Genomic DNA, 20,056 nt, shown 5'->3' on the forward strand with positions numbered 1-20,056 from the left:
CCCCGGGCACGTGCTGCATCACGCGCGCCTGGTTCCGCCTCTTTCTGGGAACTTGCGCGCGCAGCGGGGCGGAGTCGGCCGTTAATCCGCGGTTGGGCCGTCCCAGGGGCTGCGCGCGCAGCGGGCGCCGCCTGGAGGGAGGAGGGGGCGGTCTCTGGGCGTGCGTGTGCCCAGAAGGGAGGATCCTGGGCGCTCTGTGGGTGGGGGGCATCGAGCTGTCTCGGCGTTAGTGCTTAGGTTTCTCTTCACCCGCGCTGTCCCGTGAAATCTTTGCAAGAAAAAGGCCTCACGGTTGCTGTTCTTTGATTGTGACCTATTGCCTTAAGTGAAAAAGTTTATGCAGTGCCACCTTGAGTCAGAGTTACTTGTGCACTCTAAAACCGTCAGCTTCTTAAAAGCTTGGTAGGGTCTGGCCTTTACAGACTCGGACCCATATCTCTTACGAACAATGGTAGTAATAACAGTAATATTGGACACTTGAGGCGCCAAAGATGGGGAGAAAATATTTGCAAAACATGTATCCATAACTCACAGCCAGCATCTACAAAGAATTCTTACAACTGGATAATAAGACAACCCCCCCCCCCCTTAAAAATGGGCAAAGGATTTGAATAGGCGTTTGCAGTGCAAAGGTCCTGAGGGGAGCAAACTCAAGTGTGCTTGAGCAGCTAGGCCTAGTGGGGAGGGAGAAACAGGGGTTGTGGGTGAGGGATCAATGTTGGGCAGGTTTGGGCTGGGAGCCGAAGCAAGGGGTTAGGATTTTGCTCCAGTTCACTGGTAAGGTGGACCTGCTCTCTGAAACACCTGGCATAGTGTCCAGGTAGGAGAGGCAGCAGGGATCCTGCGCAGGGCTCTGTCTCCTGCCACACAAGGACGGGCACACATCTTGACACCTACATTCTGGAGAACGTGGCTTGAATCTGGGCTCTCTTACCAGCAAGAGGGGCTGGAGGGGGCGGCATAAAACTGCCACTCAATCTCAAAATCCATCTTTGCCTGTAACTGAGGCAATGAAATCTAAAACGTCAGACTACTGTAAGGGATTCAGAGAAAAACCTATGGAACACAATAGTTTAATACAAAGCAGCTAACACTAGTATCTTGTGGCAAAGCCACAATGTAAGCAAAATGTAGCTTCCTGCAGCACCAGATTTGAAGATTTGAGGATTATCTGAGAAAAATCTCAAAGATTTACTGTTAAGCATGCACACACAAACACGTACACACTGACCGGGAACAAAAGCAACACGCAATTTGCTGGAATTTTTTTTTTAATGGTGCAGTGTCTGTGTAACTTCTGAAGACAAGCAAAGTCCAACCATGTTTTGTGAAAATAATATATACAATAGCAAAAGCTTAAAAACACAGGAGAATGAGAAACACCAAATTTAGGAGGGAGCAATCTCAGCAAGGTGCTGGCTAAAGGAGATAGGACAAGCCCACAGGCTCTTCAAACCATTAGGCACATGGATCTAAAATGTGAAAGACCCAAAACAAATACAATGTGCCCATTTGATCCAACCTGGGCAGATGGTGTTAGGCTTTTTTTTTTTTTTTTAATGTTTATTCATTTTTGAAAAAGAGAGAGCACAAGCAGGGGTGGGGCGGAGAGAGAGGGGGACACAGATTCCGAAGCAGGCTCCAGGCTCTGAGCTGTCAGCACAGAGCCTGATGCGGGGCTCGAACTCACCGACCGCGAGATCATGACCTGAGCCGAAGTCGGATGCTCAACTGTCTGAGCCACCCAGGCGCCCGTTAGGCTTAATTTTAACATTATATATGCTTCACCTTCCCCACCCACCTTCATTTTTCTGTGGCCTCACCTCTCCCTCCATTTCTGCATTTATCTGTTTATGCCTCCTGTGTTCCCTCCCCCCCCCACGCCAGCTCTCAAGGGCAGGGACCTGAGTCAGCTTTGCGGTCTTCAGCTCAGGACGTTGCTGGGACTCAGGAGGTGCACATTTGTTGCATGAATGAGTATTTTTCCGTATGAGTGAATTAATTTGAAATAAAGGGAAAAAAATCGACCAAGTAGCCCTTGGGAGATTGGTGCCCACAGGCCCTGGGACTGGAGAAGCCCACGGCCTCAGCTGCCAACTGTTTGGGTTTAACGACGGCTTCATGGTTATACAACTGTTCACATTTCCAAAGCGCACTGACCCTGAAGATGTGGGGTGAGCAACGTGGAGGCTGAGATTTGCTTTAAAATATCTGCACAGAAACAGAGATCCCACTCACCGTTCAATGTGGGCTCACGAAGCTCTGTCCTACTCATCTCCCTATTCTGAGCCCCCGTGAAATCCTTACGAGAATTTTTTTAATGTTCACTTATTTTTGAGAGAGAGACACCTCGAACAGGGGAGGGGCAGAGAGAGAGAGAGAGAGAGAGACAACGGAATCCAAAGCAGGCTCCAGGCTCTGAGCTGTCAGCAGAGCCCGACATGGGGCTCGAACTCACGAACCGTGAGATCATGACCTGAGCTGAAGCCAGACGCTTAACCCACTGAGCCACCCAGGTACCCCTTATGAGAATTTTTTTCCTAACATAAAAAGAGCAGCTTTTTAGGGGGAGGATGGAGGGATGAACAGGCGGAGCACAAGACTTTTAGGGCAGTGAAAATACTCTGCACGATACCGTAGCGATGGAAACACATCATCTTACGTTGTCCAAACCCAGACAGTGTACAACACCGAGCATGAACCACAATGTAAACCATGAACCAACCGCGGGTGACTGTGTAGTTCATTCATTGTAACAAATGCACCCCTCTGGTGGCGAAGATGTTGACAGAAGGGAGGCTGTGCACGCGCGGGGGCAGAAGGTATACGGGGAAATTGCCGTGCTTTCTGCGCAATTTTGCCGTGCGCCAGAAACTGCTCTTTAAAAAAAAGAGGAGGGGAGGGGGCGGTGTTTTAAAGTTGCCCCTGTCACCCCACCATGCTGGGCTCCCAGGGGGAATCTCGGCACCTGCCCTGACCTTCCCCTCCCAAATGCCCCTCGCCCGGGGCGGGGGGGGGGGGGGGGGGGGGGCTTCTGTTCCATTCACCTAGAGGACAGCCTGGCACCACCAGGCGATGGGTAAATGCTTGATGGAGCCAGTCCTCCCCAGGGGGATGGAGCAGGCTCAGGCAAGCCAGGGGCTCCTGAGGTTCCAGGATCCCCAACCCAGCACCCCTCACACCAAGGGCTCCTCACACCCCTCCATCCCTAAGGAAAGGCACCATATGAGGACAAATGCCCACTTTATTAGCCAGCAGCTGGCCTGCAGGGCTCCCTAGGGCCCACCTTCATAGATCATACCTGCGACCTGCCCCCCCCCCCACCCCCACCCCCGGGACCGTGGGGCAGATGGGGAAAGAGGAGCTACCAGGGACGGGGGGATGGCCTCACAGAGGCCTCATAAATACGAGAGGGTCACTGGCAGGGATGCAAAGGGGCTGGACGGCAGGGGCTCAGGGAAGGCGGGCTATCCCAGGGCGGTCCACGTCATGCGGTGCCCTGTGTCCGTGGGGGCCCCGGCTCAGCGTCTAGGCGGCACAGGGGGCTGTCGTACACCATCTGCAGGTTCACCTTGTGGCCCACCAGCTCCCGGATGTTGTTGATGCCGTATTTGATCATCGTTGGGCTTTGGGCGGGGAGGGGAGGAAACGGTTTTAACGCCACGTCAGGTCACGCTCTCCTCTGATCACACCCTCTCCGATGGCTCCCATCTCCTTCGACTAAAAGCTCGAGTTGCTGCCAGGGCTCACGAGGCCCTGGCGTGTCCTGTGTCCTGCCCCTTTCCCACCCTCATCTCATCTCACTCTACTGACTCACTCCCTCCAGCCACCTGGACCTTCTCAGTGTTCTCCAAACACAGCACGCACATTCCCGCCTCAGGGCCTTTGCACTGCCTGTTCCTGCTGACTGAACACCCTTCCCAATATTCCCCTGGCTTACTCCATTCACCTCCAGTCTTTGCTCAGATACCGCCTCTTCCTTGAAGCCTTCCCTGACAACCATGTCTCCTTAGTCCTCCCTGCTGCATTTTCTCTACAGCACTTACTGGCCTCAGACACACTCCAGACTTTACCTGTTCGATTTACTTATGTATCTTACTAATTATCATCCTTTTCACTGCACTACGACCCTAACTTTACAGAGGCAGGGATGTGTGCTGTCATCCTCATCGCACAGGACCAAGCATACAGCAGATGCTCACTAAAGGCTTATTGAGTGAATAGATGGATGGTGCTGGAGGTCTGCAGGCCCCCGGGCCCGTCAAGTCAGACACCCTGAGTGGTTTGGGCACTCACCGCTCCAGGGAGAGGCCCCAAGCAATGACTGACACGTTTTCGGGGAGTCCCATGGGCAGCAGCATCTCGGGGCGGAAGATCCCAGAATTCCCGACTTCCACCCACTTCCTCAGGCCTGTAGAAGCAGGAGAAGGACAGGACAGATCGTGTGGATGATGCTGGGTCTGGCAGTGAGCTTGGGAGTGGGCTTGGCAGTGAAAGGGACCCGGGCTGAGCGTAGGCAGCCTGAGACATCCCTCCCCCTCCCAGGACCAGGTTCCACCCTGACCTTGGTGGTAGCTGAACACCTCCATGCTGGGCTCCGTGTAGGGGTTGTAGGCCGGCTTGAAGCGCAGCTGGGTAATACCTGGGCAGGGGAAGCAGGGGAACAGAGGAGTGGAAGATGAGCCTGGCGGCCATGGCCTCCTCGGCCCCACTAACACCGCCCACCGTGGCCCCGCCTGCCTACCCAGCTTCGTGAAGAACTCCCGCAGGACGCCCATGAGGTGGCCTAGGGTGAGGCCGTGGTCAGCCACCACACCCTCGATCTGGTGGAACTCGGCCAGGTGTGTGGCATCTAGGGTCTCGTTTCGGAACACACGATCGATGGAGAAGTACTTGGCCGGTGTGAAGGGCTTCTGGGGGCGACAGGCAGGCCAGGCCGGGGAGTAGGTCAGAAGGTCGGTAGGACAGCCCCCAGCCTCCCCCACTGCCCAGGCTGAGCTGCACCTTCTGGGCCAGGCGGTAGAGGGCGCGGGCACTGGCCGACGTGGTGTGCGTGCGCAGCAGGTTTTTCCGGGCCTCTTCCAGCTTCCAGTTGTACTTGTACCTTCAGGAGGACAAATGGCAAGGCCACGTTGTGGCCTTCAGGTCCCCGACCTTCTTCCCCCATCCCGACACCCCGAAGCCCTGGGCCTGCCTCACCCCTGTGAGCCGTAGCCACCCTGAGAGTGGGTCCGCTTGACCCGATGGACGTAGTCCATTGGAAGCTGCAGGGCCTCAGCTGGATCTGGGCAGGACAGAGCATCACCTGGTCAGTCAAGGAGCATTTCTCAAACAGCCACTGCACAGAGGACAGACAGCAACACGTGCAGCTCCCACCCTCGCCACCCACGGCAGCCAGAGGGTGCTGGCGAACATCCCAGTCACATCCCTCCTCTGCCCAGAGCCCTCCGTCTCCCTGGGGGTGGGGGTGGGGGGGGATGGGGGGAGATGACAAAGCTCGCTCTCTGGTGATGCGGTCCTGTCACCTCCCATTCCTTCCTAACTGATCACTCCCTCCAGTCACAGGGCCTCCCAGCTGATACGTCAGCATACCAGGCACATTCCAGCCTCAGGGCCTTTGCACTGGCCATTCTCTCCTGGAACTTTCCTTCCCAGATATGGTTCTCTCCCTTCTGTCCTTTGGCCTTTACTTAAACAAAGGGCTGATTTTAAATGGACAGCTCCTTCCCCTCCATGCCAGGTTCCACTGTGTTTACTGCCACCTTGTATGACTGCATTTACATAGGACTCGGGATTTGACATACATCTGTCCTACCAGGATGCAAGTCTCACCAGGGCAAGAACTGGTTTCATTCATAGCTGTAACCCAGGTGTTTATTAAAATTTTTTTTTAACATTTTATTTATTTTTGAGACGGAGAGAGACAGAGCACGAACAGGGGAGGGTCAGAGAGAGAGGGAGACACAGAATCTGAAACGGGCTCCAGGCTCCGAGCTGTCAGCACAGAGCCCGATGTGGGGCCCGAGCCCACGGAGCTCGAGATCGTGACCTGAGCCGAAGTCGGACGCTCAACCGACTGAGCCACCCAGGTGCCCTGCGGTAACCCAGGTGTTTAATAAAGATCCTGGCACACAGGAGAGGCCGAACAATCACTTGTTGTGTGAATATGCGAATTCTTAAGATCCCTTTCCAGAAACATCATTTTGGTGCACCTGAAAAGCCTGACATCAAATCCCAGCTTCACTGCTTATAAGCCGTGTGACCCTGGCAGGCGATGTTCCTTCTCTGAACCCCGCTTTCCTCGTTTATAAAAGAGACCTAACAGCGGTACTTCCTACAATTGGCAGGAGAATTAGAACAGCGGCTGGCGTATGGTGAGTACTTAAGTTTTGGGGGCCATGGTAACTATGACAGCAATGCCACTGTTGCTCCTGGCCGGGTAACAGGCACCCAACTCAGTGGCCTCCCCTGCCTTCCTGCGCGGGACGATGACAATCACTGTGGAAAGTCATTCAATTTCAGACAGTACTAAGCACTGCGAAAAAAAGAAAAAAATGGGAACCAAGCTTAGAAACTAGGGACAAGGGATGTTTTGAACTTGGGGGGACAAAGGCATGTCAAGGTGGCCTCTATGAGGTGACACGTTAGCAGAGGTCTGATGCTGCAGCCCACCTCGAAGACCTGGGAGAAGATGGTCCTTGGCCGAGAGCTGCCTGGCAGCACGGGCCAGGGCCACGAAGTGGGCAGGACAGGACGTGGGAGGAAATCACAGAGGTCAACGGGCCCAGCGGGCCACAGCGAGGATGGAGTTTATTCCATAAAGTAAGTACGCCACTCCAAAAAGTTCTGCCCGGGCCTGGCGCCTCTGATGGTGGCGCCCACCCCACCTACCTCGAAGGAAGAAGGTGTCGTGTTGGTCACGTGCTGGGTGCTGCTGGGGCTGGAAAAGTGCATCAAAGTTCCAGAAGGAGCTCTCGATGAAGTTGTCGGTCGGCATCTCCGTGAACCTGGAGGGAGATGAAGCCTGACCGTCTGGCCTGCTCCCTGTGGCTGGGCCGGCCCCACCCCCGGCCCTGTGCTCACCCCATCTCCAGGAAGATCTGCCGGAACTGCGTGCGGACCTTGAGCAGAGGGTGCAGGTGGCCGCTATCCGGGAGGACGCCATGGGCCAAGAAATTGTACGGCTTGAAGGGCCGGTCCCGCCAGGAGCCGCTGTCAGAGGATGCAGGGCACAGGGGCCTGGTGAGGGCTGCCCTCCCTCCCCGACCTACCCCAGTCCCTGGGGCCACTCCCTACCTGGAGATCATCTCTGGGCTCAGCTCCGTCTCCTGTTTGGAGATGCTGGTACTGAAGGCACTGCCTTTGCTCACCCAGTAGGTCTTCAGGGTCCTGAGGCCAGAGGAGAGGAGGGGTTGCCCACTGTCACCTCTTTCCAGAGGCCTCCCGTGAACTCCTATCTGAGGCTGACCCCAATACTCCCCACTCAGTCGCTCCACTTTATTTTCTTCCCAACATTTATCGTCACCGGAAATTCTCTTATTTGGCCCACACCTACATTGCTGTGCCCATTCACTTATTCGTTCAACAAGCACTTAACGAGAATCTACTATGTGCCAGGACCTGTTCAAGGTACTTAAGCACCCAGCTGAGTAAGAATAATAGGTCAAGTCTCAAGGGTTTATCCCGTGCCAGGCTCTTTTCTCTTCCACTGCAATCATCCCACTACTTTGTGAAAAGAGATCATTTTACAGATGGGGAACCTGAGGCCCAGAAAGATCGAATGCCTTGGCAAAGGTCACCCAACCAGTAAGTGCCAGGAGCCCGGACCTGGATTGGGCAGCCCTTCTCCAGTCTGTGTTCTCATCACCACTATGCCACTTGGTACCTGCTCAAAGGGTACATCAGCCCTGTGAGAGCAGAGCCCCCAGCCTGTGCAGGTCCCAGCATTCAATCAATTTCAGACACTGAAATCAGAGCCGTAAAGGAAATAAACGTGGCACCCAGAATGGAAAGTATAAGCGAGCAGCTTTTACGGAACTCAAAGGGAGAGATCGGTGTCAGGATGGCCTCTTTAAGGTGACACACAGGCACAGGTGTGATGCGCAAGCTTGGCTTAAGAGAAGACAGTTCTCGGCAGAACTCGTGGCATGAGCAAAGGCCCTGAGGCGGCACGAACCTGGCATGAGTGCTTGACAACCATAGGGTAAAACACAGCTTGGAGGACACTGACGGCACTGCCCCAGTGTGGGCAGGACGGCGCCCTCCCCCCATTCCTCCGGGGCCACACAGGTGATGGCTGATGGAAAGGGGGCACCCACTCACACTTCGGTCAGCAGTTTCCTCTTCCTGAGCTCACTCCTTTCCTTCTCACCCAGCTTCTCAGCCTGCCCACCCTGGACCAGTTGGAGCCGCCGCTGCACCTCGTCCTCCACGCTGTCCACCTGCCGTGATGATGACAGGGGTGAGGCACCGTGAGGGCCAGGTGCCCATGTGCACACCTGCCCGCCTGTACGCGGGGACTCACCACTCGGAACACACGGGGCCCATCAGCTGCACTCTTATCCACGCGGATCCACTTGTTGGACATGGCCTTGCTGAAGCCCACCTTGCCGCTGGGCAGTCGCTGGGGGAGTGAGGCCACAGTAAGTGGAGCATGGGGCCACCTGACCCCGTCACCTCCCTGGGCCTTGTCCCTAGGCCCTTACCATAAGCTCGCTCTGGGCCAGGCCCTCCGGGGGGATGCTGCGAAACACCCGGGCCTCATGGCTGCCCTCCCGGGCCATCTCCTCGCCCTCAGCGGTAAGCTCCCAGCGCTTGGTGGAACGCAGCTCAGCCTCAATGATCTGCAGGGAAATGGGGGAGGGGGCACGCACAGAGACAGGGTTCAGAGCCAGGCACGCCCTCACCGCAGCACTGGGCTTGCAGAGTGCCCGAAGCCTGCCTCACATCCGAGCTGCACCACTTCCCAGCTGAGTGACTGCCCCTTGCTGAGCCTCAGTTTCCCTTCTGTAACATGCAGATAATGAGAGATGGCTCACACCTCCCAGAGCGAGGTAAAGTGCTAAGAATGCTACCTAGCCAAAAAATAAACCCGACTGCTTTCGAATCCAAGAAAGATTTTTAAGGTCCCAGGTGAATTGACTTGTCTCCACATTTGACGTGTTCACATCTCAGCGCCCGGAGTGTCAGAGAAGGGCCCCCGTGTCCACATTACACACAGGGACCCAAAGCTCCGTGGTAAGGATGGGTCCAGGTCATGTAAAGAGGGGCAAGGCCGGCTGGGGCCCATAGGGCTTAGCTCCCTTTTCATTCTAATTCCCAGCTCTGCTCCTCACTCCCTGTGTGAACTTGGGAAAGTTGTTAAACTTCCCTGAGCAAGTTTTCTTATCCACAAGAGAAGGGTGTGATGGGCTCTACCACAGGAAGTTTTCTTGACAAGTAACGCATTCAGTAAGCAGCAAATGCTGCATAAATCCTAACCACTGTTCCTATCATTGTTATTACCATCTCTGCTGTTAGACTGAACCACATTAAATAGCCACTATTTAGCCTTCTGTGCCCAGCACAAGTCAATTCCACATCAAACAAGGTACTGTCACCCCACCCAAGATACCTTTCCTGCACTGATAACCTCAGGATCTGCAGCCTGAATACTCAATTTCTTTGTCTTTTAAAAATCTTGCTAATGTTTATTCATTGTTGAGAGAGAGACATAGCACGAGCTGGGGAGGGGCAGAGAGAGAGAGGGAGACACGGAATCCGAAGCAGGGTCCAAGCCCTGAGCTGTAAGCACAGAGCCAGGTGTGGAGCTCAAACTCGTGAACCAGGAGATTATGATCTGTGCCGAAGTCAGATGTTCGACTGAGCCACCCAGGCTCCCCTGAATGCTTAATTTCAAGTCCAGGTTTGCCTGTCCCTTCTCATGACGCTGATCAAGTTACCGACCAGTGCTCAGAAACTGTCACATCTGCAAAGCGGGCATAACAGTGCTATCATGCTCCGGTTATGGCAAGGACTAGATGATAAATGAAGTTGAGACCAAAGCGGGGCACAGAATATGAGCTCAATGAATACATACCCCAGTTATATTTTCTGATTCCTAGCCTTGAGGATCCAACCTCCTGGGGGGCCTACAGGCCTCTCGGAATCTCCTCTTATGGCTCTATCACCTTTCACTTGTCCAAGTCAAAAAGGCTGGGCTTCATCCACGCTCCCCCTGCCTTGCCAGGAATCCCCTCTCCCTTCCACCCGCCTCCCTACAGCCAGACACCATGCCCTCTACCCTGGGGATGTGCCAGCCTCTGCCTTCCTCCCCTCACCACCAGTCCTGCCCCTGCCAATCCTTCCCCAAAGTGATGCAGACAGCACATACATCTGACTGGTTCCAGCTCCCCCAGTACCCCCATGAGATAAAGACCTACGAGGCCTTGTAAGTTTTGGCTCTACTAATGCCTTTCTACGCCTGTTTCCCGTTCCCACCATTGATCCTGAAGCTTTCCTCCTCAGTGCAGAGGCCCGACTCGGCTGCCACCTCCTCCAGGACGTCCTCTTTGACTCCCCAGGCTGGGCCAGCTGTCACCTCTGGGTTGCCTGTGCTCCCTCCATCACTCTGCAGGTCACCTGAGGGTCTCCCTCGTTAGATCGCAATCTCCGCGAGGGCAGGGACCGCCTCTTCCTGGTCCACCATCGTGCCCCTCGCCCCCGCCAACTCTCTCTCAATGGACATTTACTGCGAACGGAACGTCAGCGCTCCCGGGCTCTCACTTGTTTCCGACTCCCTGCCCGCGCACCCCAGGATGGACTCCTGAAGGACTCCTCAAGAAGCAGTGCCTTCCAGGCAAGAGGACTGCAGGTACAAAAGCGAGAAGGCCAGGCATCACGGGCCCGACTTACCTCTCCCAGCGCCTGCAGGCTCTTCACGGCGCCCACCACTGCCTGGTGCTCCACGCCCAGCTTAGCCGCCAGCTCCGCGCTGTCCAGGCCGCCATCGGCCGCCGCCAGCTGCCTCAGCAGCACCTCCGCCACCGGGCCGTCCGCCATGGCTGTGCCCAGCGTGCTCGGCGTATCCCGCCGGAGCCTGAACAACCGGAACCGGAACCGGCGCCGGGAGTGTGTGTCGCCATCTTGAGCGTGGCGGACCTTGTGCCGGGCTCAGAATGCCGCCATCTTCAGTGTGGCGCTGGAAACTTAGGGGGTGGGAGGGACACCGTGCCCACCTCCACCCTAGCTGGAATAGTGGTGATTGGTGGACTAGAGAGGCCAAATTGCAAACCTCAAGGACAGAATCACAGAGTTGTTTTAAGTGTCACCCAGCCCCACCTCCAGCAGGCGGTGTGACCTTGGACTTCTGTCTCTCTGTGCCCAGGAGCCCCCCTGCCTTTCTGTATTGGCCTGTGGGAGGGCTGTAGGTGGTGGGCTTCAGGGACAGTCATTCCCTGGTCAACTACTTTTAAGGTCCCCCCCCCCCCCCTTAATTTTTAGTGTTTATTTTTAAGAGAGAGAAAACAAACAGTGGGGGGGAGGGGGGGGAGAGAGAGAGAGAGAGGGAGAGAGAATCCCAAGCAGGCTCCACACTGTCAGCGCAGAGCCTGGCTGGGCTCGTTCCCACAAGCTGTGAGATCATGACCTGAGCCAATAGCAAGAGTCAGACACTTACCTAAGACACTCAGGCGCCCTTTTAAGTTTTTAAAGGGAGACTAGGTAGGGACTATCCTTATATACAAAGGGGAGAGGGAGTCAACTAAAAATAGTTACAGTCAAGGTAGCAGCTAACCTACGTGGACATCCCTGTGTGCTCTGCCCAGTGCTAAGTGCTTCAGGTGTGTTTTTTCATTTTCCCAAAAACTTTGATACAGATATTGATATCATCGCCATTTCACAAACGTGAAAATGGAGGCTCCAGAGGGTGGTATGTTCTAGCAACAAACAGTTGCTAGAGATAGTGCCAGAAACTATAAACACCTCCGATCCCACCCCCCATCCCCGAATGCCCGGAGAAGATCAATGTCAGGGCAATAATGCATACTCGAAACCACTTCTGGCCCATAGAGATAGAATGCGGGACACAAATCTGATTTTAAGCTTTCTAGTAGCAGTGTCAAAAACAGAGTGGGTGAAATTAATTGGAAGAATTTACCACACTTGCCAGGTCCAAATGATTATTTCCATACTTACTATAAAATTACTAATGAAATACTTCACATTCTTTTTCCATACTAAGTCTCCAGAATCTGATGAGTGCTTTTACGGTTATGGCACATCTCGGTTGGGACAAGCTACATTTCAAATGGTCCACCGTCACGTGTGGCCAGTGGAGATTATAGTAGGCAGTGTAAGTAGATTCTAATCCCATTTATGCCACTCACCCAAATCGCTTAACCTTTCCGTGCCTGTTTCCTTGCCTGGATAGAGATGCTATAAACGCAGATTATTTAAGTGAAAATACTACCCACGCACGTACACGTACTTGCTAAGAGTCAACTGTGTGGAGCACGTGACAAGTGCGATTCTAAGCAGAACACCTGTACTCATTTAACCATCACGATTACTATTGGAGCCTGGAAAATGGGTTTACGCACATCACCCAATCCTGACCCTACGATAAGCTCCTGATAAAAATTCAGGATGTGTGTCCCTCAAAGTCCCTTCTTAGCTTCAAAGCACTTTCTTCCTGTTTTGTTTATTGAATTCCTCCAAGAGCCTTTCCTTCTTTCTGTCACATAGCGAGTAGGTTTTAAGCCTGCCGGGTGCCAGGTGCTGCAAGAGACATTGGGGGATGGTAAAGTGAATAAGACCATCAGAGTGTCTACAATCGAGCAGGAAGCACCAAGCTCATGTGTGCATGACATATGGCGGGAGGGAGGGAAGGCTGGAGGGTCAGTGGCAGGCCTGCAGTGGCCACCCCAGATTGGGGCTCCTCATGACCAGGGATTGGTGGGGGGGGGTCAGGTTGGCTGATACTGCCTGGGGCAGGGCAGAACCCCAACTTCTCCAAGACTCCTTATTCCTCCCTTTTCTGAGTCCCCACCACTATCCCCAAAGCACCCCCCCCCCTGCTTTTGCCAGGATTCCCCCTTCCAAGCCCACGTTCCCAGGTCCAGAGCCTGTTTGCTCAGGGTTTGGGAAACCCCCAGCCTTCCTTCCTGCTTCCTGCAGCTTGGGGGCAGGGAGATGGTGTCTGTCACTGTCAGTCACGTGCCTTTGGCTTCAGAAGACTCTAGACTCAGGGGTCCTGCCCATCTCCCTTGGACTTTATCTTCCCCACCATCTGTCTCTTTTTTTCCTCCCCAACGGAACCCCCATCCTCTCTTCTTTAGCCGTTTAATTGCAAAAGCCAGGCCGTTTGTGGGAGACCACAGGCAGCGACCCCTTTACTGGCTGAGGGAGGGGTAAAGGAGAGGCCGCAATTAGAGGAACAACCCTACCCCACTCTGGGAACCACAGCCTATAGTCACATCTTGGAGCCTTCTGGGCTTCCTTCCCTCTGTCCCAGGACAACCCTAACAGCACTGAAAGCGGTTTTGTAGGGCGGCACCTAGCCAAAGTTTCTCCTCCTAGCCTCTTAGGGGCTCCTGTGTCTTCAGATGCTAAGTGACTTGCCCCGGTCACACAGCAGCAGTCTGACAGGCGGCCAGGGCACTAGGGGCCAGAGGGGAGAGAGCTAACATTTTACTCTCCGGCCTGCAAGGCTGTGGCACCGGGACGAAGTGAAGACCCAAGGACTCGGCCTCTGAGCTCAGGCGCCCTCTGCCCCACCGTGGCCCGGGGCGGGGGCGAGCGAGAGCGAACGCGTCAGTAGGGGCTCCCCAACTGCAGGGTAGAAAGTGGCTGGGAAAACCTTGCCCACCCTTACCCGCAGAGGGGACGAGAGAAGGCGAGCTGGGGCAGGACCCTGGTCCTGAGCAGTGACAGCGGCACTCGCGCGCGTTCTTTAAACTCCCAGATCGGGAGCTAAGCGCGCGGGCTAGGGCGGGGTTGGGTCGAGGTCTGGTCACATGACCTGGCCAGAGGGGCTCGAGGCCCCCACCACTTCGGTGGGCGGCCCCCACAACGCGTGGTCGTCCTTCATTGGCCAGTTGTATGGCCAATAGAAATCGGCCATCTGGGAACCCTGCGTTCCGAGGCACATACTAACCTGCTCAGACGACAAGGACCCAATGGAAAGTCAGGGCCGTGACCACTGACCAATCATAAGGTGCGGAGGGCGGGACAAGAGGCCGGGCCAGGTTGGTTTGAGAGACAGTAGGGTATAAAAACGCGCGGCCGGCGGCAGCGTCCGTCCCTACTGCAGAGTCGCCGCCGGAGGAGAGGTTTAAAGGGCCCGCGCGCCGCCGCCCCCTCGGCCCGCCATGCTGCTACCCGTGCCGCTGCTGCTCGGCCTCCTCGGCCTGGCCGCCGCCGAGCCCACCGTCTACTTCAAGGAGCAGTTTCTGGACGGAGGTAAGGCCTGGTCCCGCCTCGAGGCCGCCGCGACGACGAAAGCGGTCCCCCAGCCTAGATCTGCGTTGTCGCTTGTAATTACTGCTTAGAGGGCCAATACGGTGGCCTCCGGGGACTAAAGCCGCAGGCGATCCTCCGTTGTGTGTCCCTTGGGGAGCGTCGAGGGTGCAGCGGACTCTCGCGGCGTGAGTTAGGGTTTGGCGGAGGATCCTTTAAGCCATCCGAAGTGTCAAACTAGAGGTTGGGGCGGGGGCAGTCGGGGGTTATCCCTTTTCCAATCCGCAGCAGTTTGAGGCTACTGGCAGATATTCGGTGGGGGTGGAGTGGGTCAGTACGGCCGCACTGAGCCTGCCCCTTTGATCCTCTAGAGGGGTGGACCGACCGCTGGATTGAATCCAAACACAAGTCAGATTTTGGTAAATTTGTTCTGAGTTCCGGCAAGTTCTACGGTGACCAGGAAAAGGATAAAGGTAAGAGCCTGGCGGAGTTGGGGGGGGGGGGCGGTGATCGGATTCAGGGGGACTTCCTGGAGGAAGCTCTTGAACACGACACAGCCTGGGATCCCCATGAGCAGGGCAGGGGGGAGGAAGGGGCAGTGGTTTGTACGGCCAATACTTAGGGTCTATGGAGGTTGGGGCTGAGCCATGACCTCACTCTGGTCTCTTGCTAGGGCTGCAGACAAGCCAGGATGCCCGCTTTTATGCCTTGTCGGCCAGATTTGAGCCCTTTAGCAACAAGGGCCAGACGCTGGTGGTGCAGTTCACAGTAAAACACGAGCAGAACATCGACTGTGGGGGCGGCTACGTGAAGCTATTTCCAGAGGGCTTGGACCAGACGGACATGCATGGAGACTCTGAATACAACATCATGTTTGGTGAGGGGCCCCGCCCTGGTGCTGACCTCTGATTAGTTACAGGGAGACTTAAATGTCAAGGACCCTTAAAGCTGGTGACAGGTAGTTTTGAGGATATGGACTGTATTTATGTAGTTGAGGCTGGCCTTGGGAGGGGAAACGAGAGGATTGCATTGTTATTTGTTGGTGTGAAACTGTTAATTTGTGGTGTTTTATGTAGTTATTTCCTGATATTAGCTGTATCAGATTCTAGAGCTCTGGTTGGTTGGTTATTTCCTTTTTGAAAGTTTCCACCTACGGCCCCTTAGAGCCCGTCAGAGGCTGATTCCTGTGTTGTGACCCTTTGCAGATCTGTATTTAAGAACCAAGTCTTGCTTTGTAAAGGGGGGGGGGGGGGCGGGGAGCTTTGCTACGGTGGGCATCCTCTTGTTCTAACTGGACCAACTCTTCACGTAGGCCCGGATATCTGTGGCCCTGGCACCAAGAAGGTTCATGTCATCTTTAACTACAAGGGCAAGAACGTGCTGATCAACAAGGACATTCGTTGCAAGGTGTGACTGGGGGTGGTGACAAAAGGCGGATAGGGGAGTGTCAGAGGCCAGCCTGGTGGGCGGGGCCACTCATCTCCCACTCTCTTCAGGATGATGAATTCACACACCTGTATACGCTGATTGTGCGGCCGGATAACACCTATGAGGTGAAGATTGACAACAGCCAGGTGGAGTCGGGCTCCTTGGAGGATGATTGGGACTTCTTGCCTCCCAAGAAGATAAAGGATCCTGATGCTGCGAAGCCTGAAGACTGGGACGAGCGGGCCAAGATTGATGACCCCACAGACTCCAAGCCTGAGGTTGGTGTTTGGGCAGGTTCTCCCTACATGGAGGGTGTAGAGGACAGCTGGGTTGACTGACCTCTCTGTGTACCTTCAGGACTGGGACAAACCCGAGCACATTCCTGACCCTGATGCTAAAAAGCCAGAGGACTGGGATGAAGAGATGGACGGAGAGTGGGAACCACCAGTGATTCAGAACCCTGAGTACAAGGTGGGGCTCTGAGCGGGGTTGGGGGGACGCACAGTGGGGAGTATGCTGACCCCCACTCACCCACTGGTTACCTTCCCCTTCTGCAGGGCGAGTGGAAGCCCCGGCAGATCGACAACCCAGATTACAAGGGCACTTGGATCCACCCAGAGATCGACAACCCCGAGTACTCTCCTGATAGCAACATCTATGCCTATGAAAACTTTGCTGTCCTGGGCTTAGATCTCTGGCAGGTGAGACCGAGGGGATACCTGGAGCACTTCACAGGTTCAGGGTCACCCAGAAGGAAAGGGACGGTAGCATTCAACCCCGAGCTGGTCTGATCCAAAAGTAGTGCTTTTTCTGAAGAATTTCGTGGTCTGTCTTATGGAGCGCTCATAGCACTCTCTTTGAGGTTTTGCTTATTTATGTGCCAGCTACCATTTTCAGTCCTTTTATGCAAAGGAGCTTGTTCAACTGTCCTCAACAACTAGAAGTTAATTGGATTACCCCATTAGAAAATTAGTTTCACCGACGCTTGGTTGGCTCGGTTGGTGGAGCATGCGACTCTTGATACTTGGGGGCGTGAGTTCAAGCTCCATGTCAGGAGTAGAGCTTGCTGAAAGAATATAAATAAACGGATAAATAAATGTGACTTTTAGAAAAAAATCAAAGGAAGAAGATTAATTTTAGAGAGACCAGGTTGACGTTTTATTCACTGACAAATATTCTGTGCCTAGAATGGTGCCTGGGTGGTAGAAGGTACTGGAAAGATATTTGAACAAGGGACCGAGACCCCATTTTACAGATGAAGAAAGTGAAGGGCCTTGTGTAGTGGTCCTGGGAACAGAGGGGGTGGGAGCGTTGTCCCCTCTGACCACCCGTCCACCCATCTTCCTGCCCCCAGGTCAAGTCTGGCACCATTTTTGACAACTTCCTCATCACCAACGACGAGGCGTATGCAGAGGAGTTTGGAAACGAGACCTGGGGTGTCACGAAGGTGGGACCAGGGTCTGATCCTGGGCTAGGGGGTGGGCAGGTCTGGTGGGTGGGGGCCCGGCCCTGAAGTACGGGTGTGGTGTGTGTACAGGCGGCGGAAAAGCAGATGAAGGACAAGCAAGATGAGGAACAGAGACTAAAGGAGGAAGAGGAGGATAAGAAGCGTAAGGAAGAGGAGGAGGCAGACAAGGAAGACGAGGAAGACAAGGATGAGGAGGACGAGGACGAGGATGAGAAGGAGGAAGAGGAGGAGGAAGATGCTGCCACTGGCCAGGCCAAGGACGAGCTGTAGGGGCCACACCACCGCCTCCAGGGCTGGACTGAGGCCTGAGCGCTCCCGCCGCAGAGCCGGCTGCGCCAAATAATGTCTCTATGAGACTGGAGAACTTTCATTTTTTCCAGGCGGGTTGTGATTTGGGGTGGATTTTGGTTTTGTTCCCCCCCCCCTTTTTTTTTTTTAAACTGGTGTTTTGTCTTTGATTCTCCTTAGTCCTTATTCCTGATCCTCCTCTTTCTTGATTGACATCTTTGCCTTCTTCTGTCCCCTTCTCTCCCCAGATCCCTTAGTTCCCCTCCAACCTGAGGGGGCAGGGGAATGTGGAGGAGAAGCCCCAGGCCCGAGACTCCATCTGCTCTCCTTCCTGGATCCCAGAGGGGGGCAGGAGAAGAGGGTGGCATCCCCAGCCCCCCCCAGCACTGAGGAAGAACAGGGCTCCTAGGGCCTGAGCTCTGACCCCTACCCACCACCTCCCTTCCTCCCCTGCTCCCAGGACTGGGCCACTTCTGGGTGGGGCAGTGGGTTCCAGCTCGGGTCACACTGAGAATGTAAGAACTACAAACAAAATTTCTATTAAATTAAGTTTTGTGTCTTCCTCCTGTGTCTCCTTCTGGGGGATGGGACTCGAGTAAGGCTCATTTTTCAGCAGCTGAAGTGTTGATTAAATGTCTCATAAGGTGATAGGAGTTGTTGTTTACCCCCACAACCCCAAACCAGTCGGAGGAGAGCAATTGTTAAGTGCCATTACAGATACTCCACATGAGAACTCGTTGAGTCTCTGCACTGAATTGGTGTTTGTTTCTAATACCAGTTCGGTTTGAGGCTGTGTGCCAGAATTCAGTAAGAGATAGAGCAGGGCTATGAACCCACACCTTAGCACCATTTCATGCCATCCATTGGACACTCATCCATATATACTTATTTAAAAAAAAAAAAAGACTTTTTCTTAACGTTTATTTTTGAGAAAGCATGAGTGAGGGGGGTGGGGCAGCACAGAGAGAGAGGGAGACAAAGAATCCAAAACAGGTTCCAGGCTCAGCCGTCAGCACAGAGCCCTACGCAGGGCTCGAACTCCTAAACTGCAAGATGGTGACCTGAGCCGTCGGGTGCATCATCAACTGAGCCACCCAGGAGCCCCTTAACCACATTGTAAAAGTCTCAGCTGGTGTTAAAAGCCATTCCTTTTATAATCGTGAATATAGGTTCAAAGGTGGTAAATACTTGGCTGGTGGTCTTTAAATTCTTGGAGGGAAAGAGATGGTCCCATGGGGGGGATGGTACAGAGATGACCGGTCAAGGAAGTCTAGGCCTCTGAGGCTCTCCTAGGCCCATCTCTTGTTGGGGACCACAAGGCTGTCACTGAAGTCCTGTAAGTAGGCTGGAGCTCATGTCCCTTGTTGCAGGGGAGAGGCAAGAAGTCCTCAACGGCTTGCCCTCTGGTGGAAACATCTAGGCTTGGTGTGCTGTAGAGGAGAAGAACAGCAGGACCTTGTTACAGTTGAGCAATGCCTGAGGTATCTGGTAACTGCCTGGTGCTGCGCTTGGGTTGAGTGCTTGGAAACTAAAGAGCAGGTTTGGAGGCAGGAAGTGATTCAGGATGGGAAGGCCACCTAGTAACTGGGAGATAAGCCCAACCTTGCTTCCAACCAGTCCCACGAAACACCATATTCAGCTTAGGCTAAGCAATCCTTCAAGTCCATATTCATTGGATGGTTCACCATGCTTACCCTACTGTGTTCTGTGGTCCAGCCCCACCCCTCTGGGAGGCCTCTAGAATTGATGTATCCAGGAAAAGTTGGTGGAGAGATTCTGTATTCAGTGTAGGGAGGCCTTGAAAAGTGAAAGTTTACTTAAATAATTGGGTCAGACTGGGGATACTGGGGTGAACAAAGTGGTCAGGGAAGGAGCAAGAGAGAGATGGGGCACCCAGGAACTAGTACTGTAGGTTCATTCCCAAAATCCAACTCTCCCTCAGTAACGAATGAGGCCACAAAATGCCAGTCGTTCCTGTTTCCGCAGCCAAATGTGGTTTCTCGAATTTTTATTTAATTGTTGGTGACCTTTGGAGTATTTTTTCCAGCCCTGAGTAAGGGTTCCTGTGAGGGTGGCCAGACCAGAATAAAACTCATTTGGAAGACAAAAATGAAGTTTTTATGGAAGAGATATAAATATCCATAAGTACATGAAAAACTGTTCAATGTAATCAACAAACTCATAGGAGCACGAAAGTGGGGTCGTCGGAGCCATTTTGTGGCTGTATGACGTCACCGCTAACGGGCATGGCGTCACTCGCAGGAAACCACGTGACGTTACGCGCGCTGAGAAGCGGCTCGCCCCGACCCCGGGCGCAGACTGTAGTCTGCGCATGCCTGGCCAAAGGGCTCTCTCTTGCGCATGCCTACCAAGGCTAAGGGGGCGCGCGCAGGTCACGTGCTCTGGTGGTCGGCGCGCGCACCGCCTGCCCCGGAA

The 20,056-nt window shown here is 54.2% G+C and overlaps 2 protein-coding genes across 3 annotated transcripts; one reads left to right on the forward strand and one right to left on the reverse strand.

Moving 5' to 3' along the window:
• Positions 1-3,226: 3,226 nt before the first annotated feature.
• On the reverse strand, positions 3,227-14,019 carry FARSA (phenylalanyl-tRNA synthetase subunit alpha). Of its 2 annotated transcripts, XM_042928582.1 has the most exons (14): positions 13,853-14,019; positions 10,894-11,227; positions 8,706-8,843; positions 8,525-8,623; positions 8,323-8,441; positions 7,297-7,389; positions 7,084-7,212; positions 6,892-7,007; positions 5,200-5,284; positions 5,005-5,104; positions 4,745-4,913; positions 4,565-4,642; positions 4,297-4,411; positions 3,227-3,626 (listed from the first exon to the last, which is right to left on the reverse strand). In XM_042928582.1, the coding sequence occupies exons 2-14, from the start codon at positions 11,038-11,040 to the stop codon at positions 3,488-3,490; spliced, it is 1,527 nt and encodes a 508-aa protein (XP_042784516.1). In that variant the 5' UTR covers positions 11,041-11,227; positions 13,853-14,019; the 3' UTR covers positions 3,227-3,487. The 2 variants fall into 2 exon arrangements, with proteins under 2 accessions (XP_042784516.1, XP_042784515.1); XM_042928581.1 differs by lacking the exon at positions 13,853-14,019 and having other exon boundaries at positions 10,894-11,433.
• A 245-nt stretch (positions 14,020-14,264) lies between these two features.
• Positions 14,265-18,182, forward strand: CALR (calreticulin). The gene is made up of 9 exons (XM_042928583.1): positions 14,265-14,439; positions 14,808-14,909; positions 15,110-15,313; positions 15,749-15,843; positions 15,933-16,142; positions 16,222-16,335; positions 16,422-16,565; positions 17,219-17,311; positions 17,402-18,182. Exons 1-9 carry the CDS (start codon positions 14,349-14,351, stop codon positions 17,600-17,602), a joined length of 1,254 nt encoding a protein of 417 aa, XP_042784517.1. The 5' UTR covers positions 14,265-14,348; the 3' UTR covers positions 17,603-18,182.
• Positions 18,183-20,056: the final 1,874 nt, after the last annotated feature.

Source organism: Panthera leo, chromosome A2 (genome assembly GCF_018350215.1).
Source record: "Panthera leo isolate Ple1 chromosome A2, P.leo_Ple1_pat1.1, whole genome shotgun sequence".
In the NCBI taxonomy this organism is placed as follows: domain Eukaryota; kingdom Metazoa; phylum Chordata; class Mammalia; order Carnivora; family Felidae; genus Panthera; species Panthera leo.

What these genes read in the sequence shown, in the direction of transcription:
- CALR (XM_042928583.1), top strand. Translation starts at nt 14,349, where the DNA reads ATGCTGCTACCCGTGCCGCTGCTGCTCGGCCTCCTCGGCCTGGCCGCC. An exon ending in CCACAGACTCCAAGCCTGAG is followed by an intron (nt 16,143 to 16,221) that starts GTTGGTGTTTGG and finishes GTGTACCTTCAG; the next exon opens with GACTGGGACAAACCCGAGCA. An exon ending in AGACCTGGGGTGTCACGAAG is followed by an intron (nt 17,312 to 17,401) that starts GTGGGACCAGGG and finishes GTGTGTGTACAG; the next exon opens with GCGGCGGAAAAGCAGATGAA.
- FARSA (XM_042928582.1), bottom strand. Translation starts at nt 11,040, where the DNA reads ATGGCGGACGGCCCGGTGGCGGAGGTGCTGCTGAGGCAGCTGGCGGCG. An exon ending in CGACACCTTCTTCCTTCGAG is followed by an intron (nt 5,285 to 6,891) that starts GTAGGTGGGGTG and finishes TGTCCTGCCCAG; the next exon opens with ATCCAGCTGAGGCCCTGCAG. An exon ending in TGGGGCCTCTCCCTGGAGCG is followed by an intron (nt 3,627 to 4,296) that starts GTGAGTGCCCAA and finishes CCCCGCCCAAAG; the next exon opens with CCCAACGATGATCAAATACG.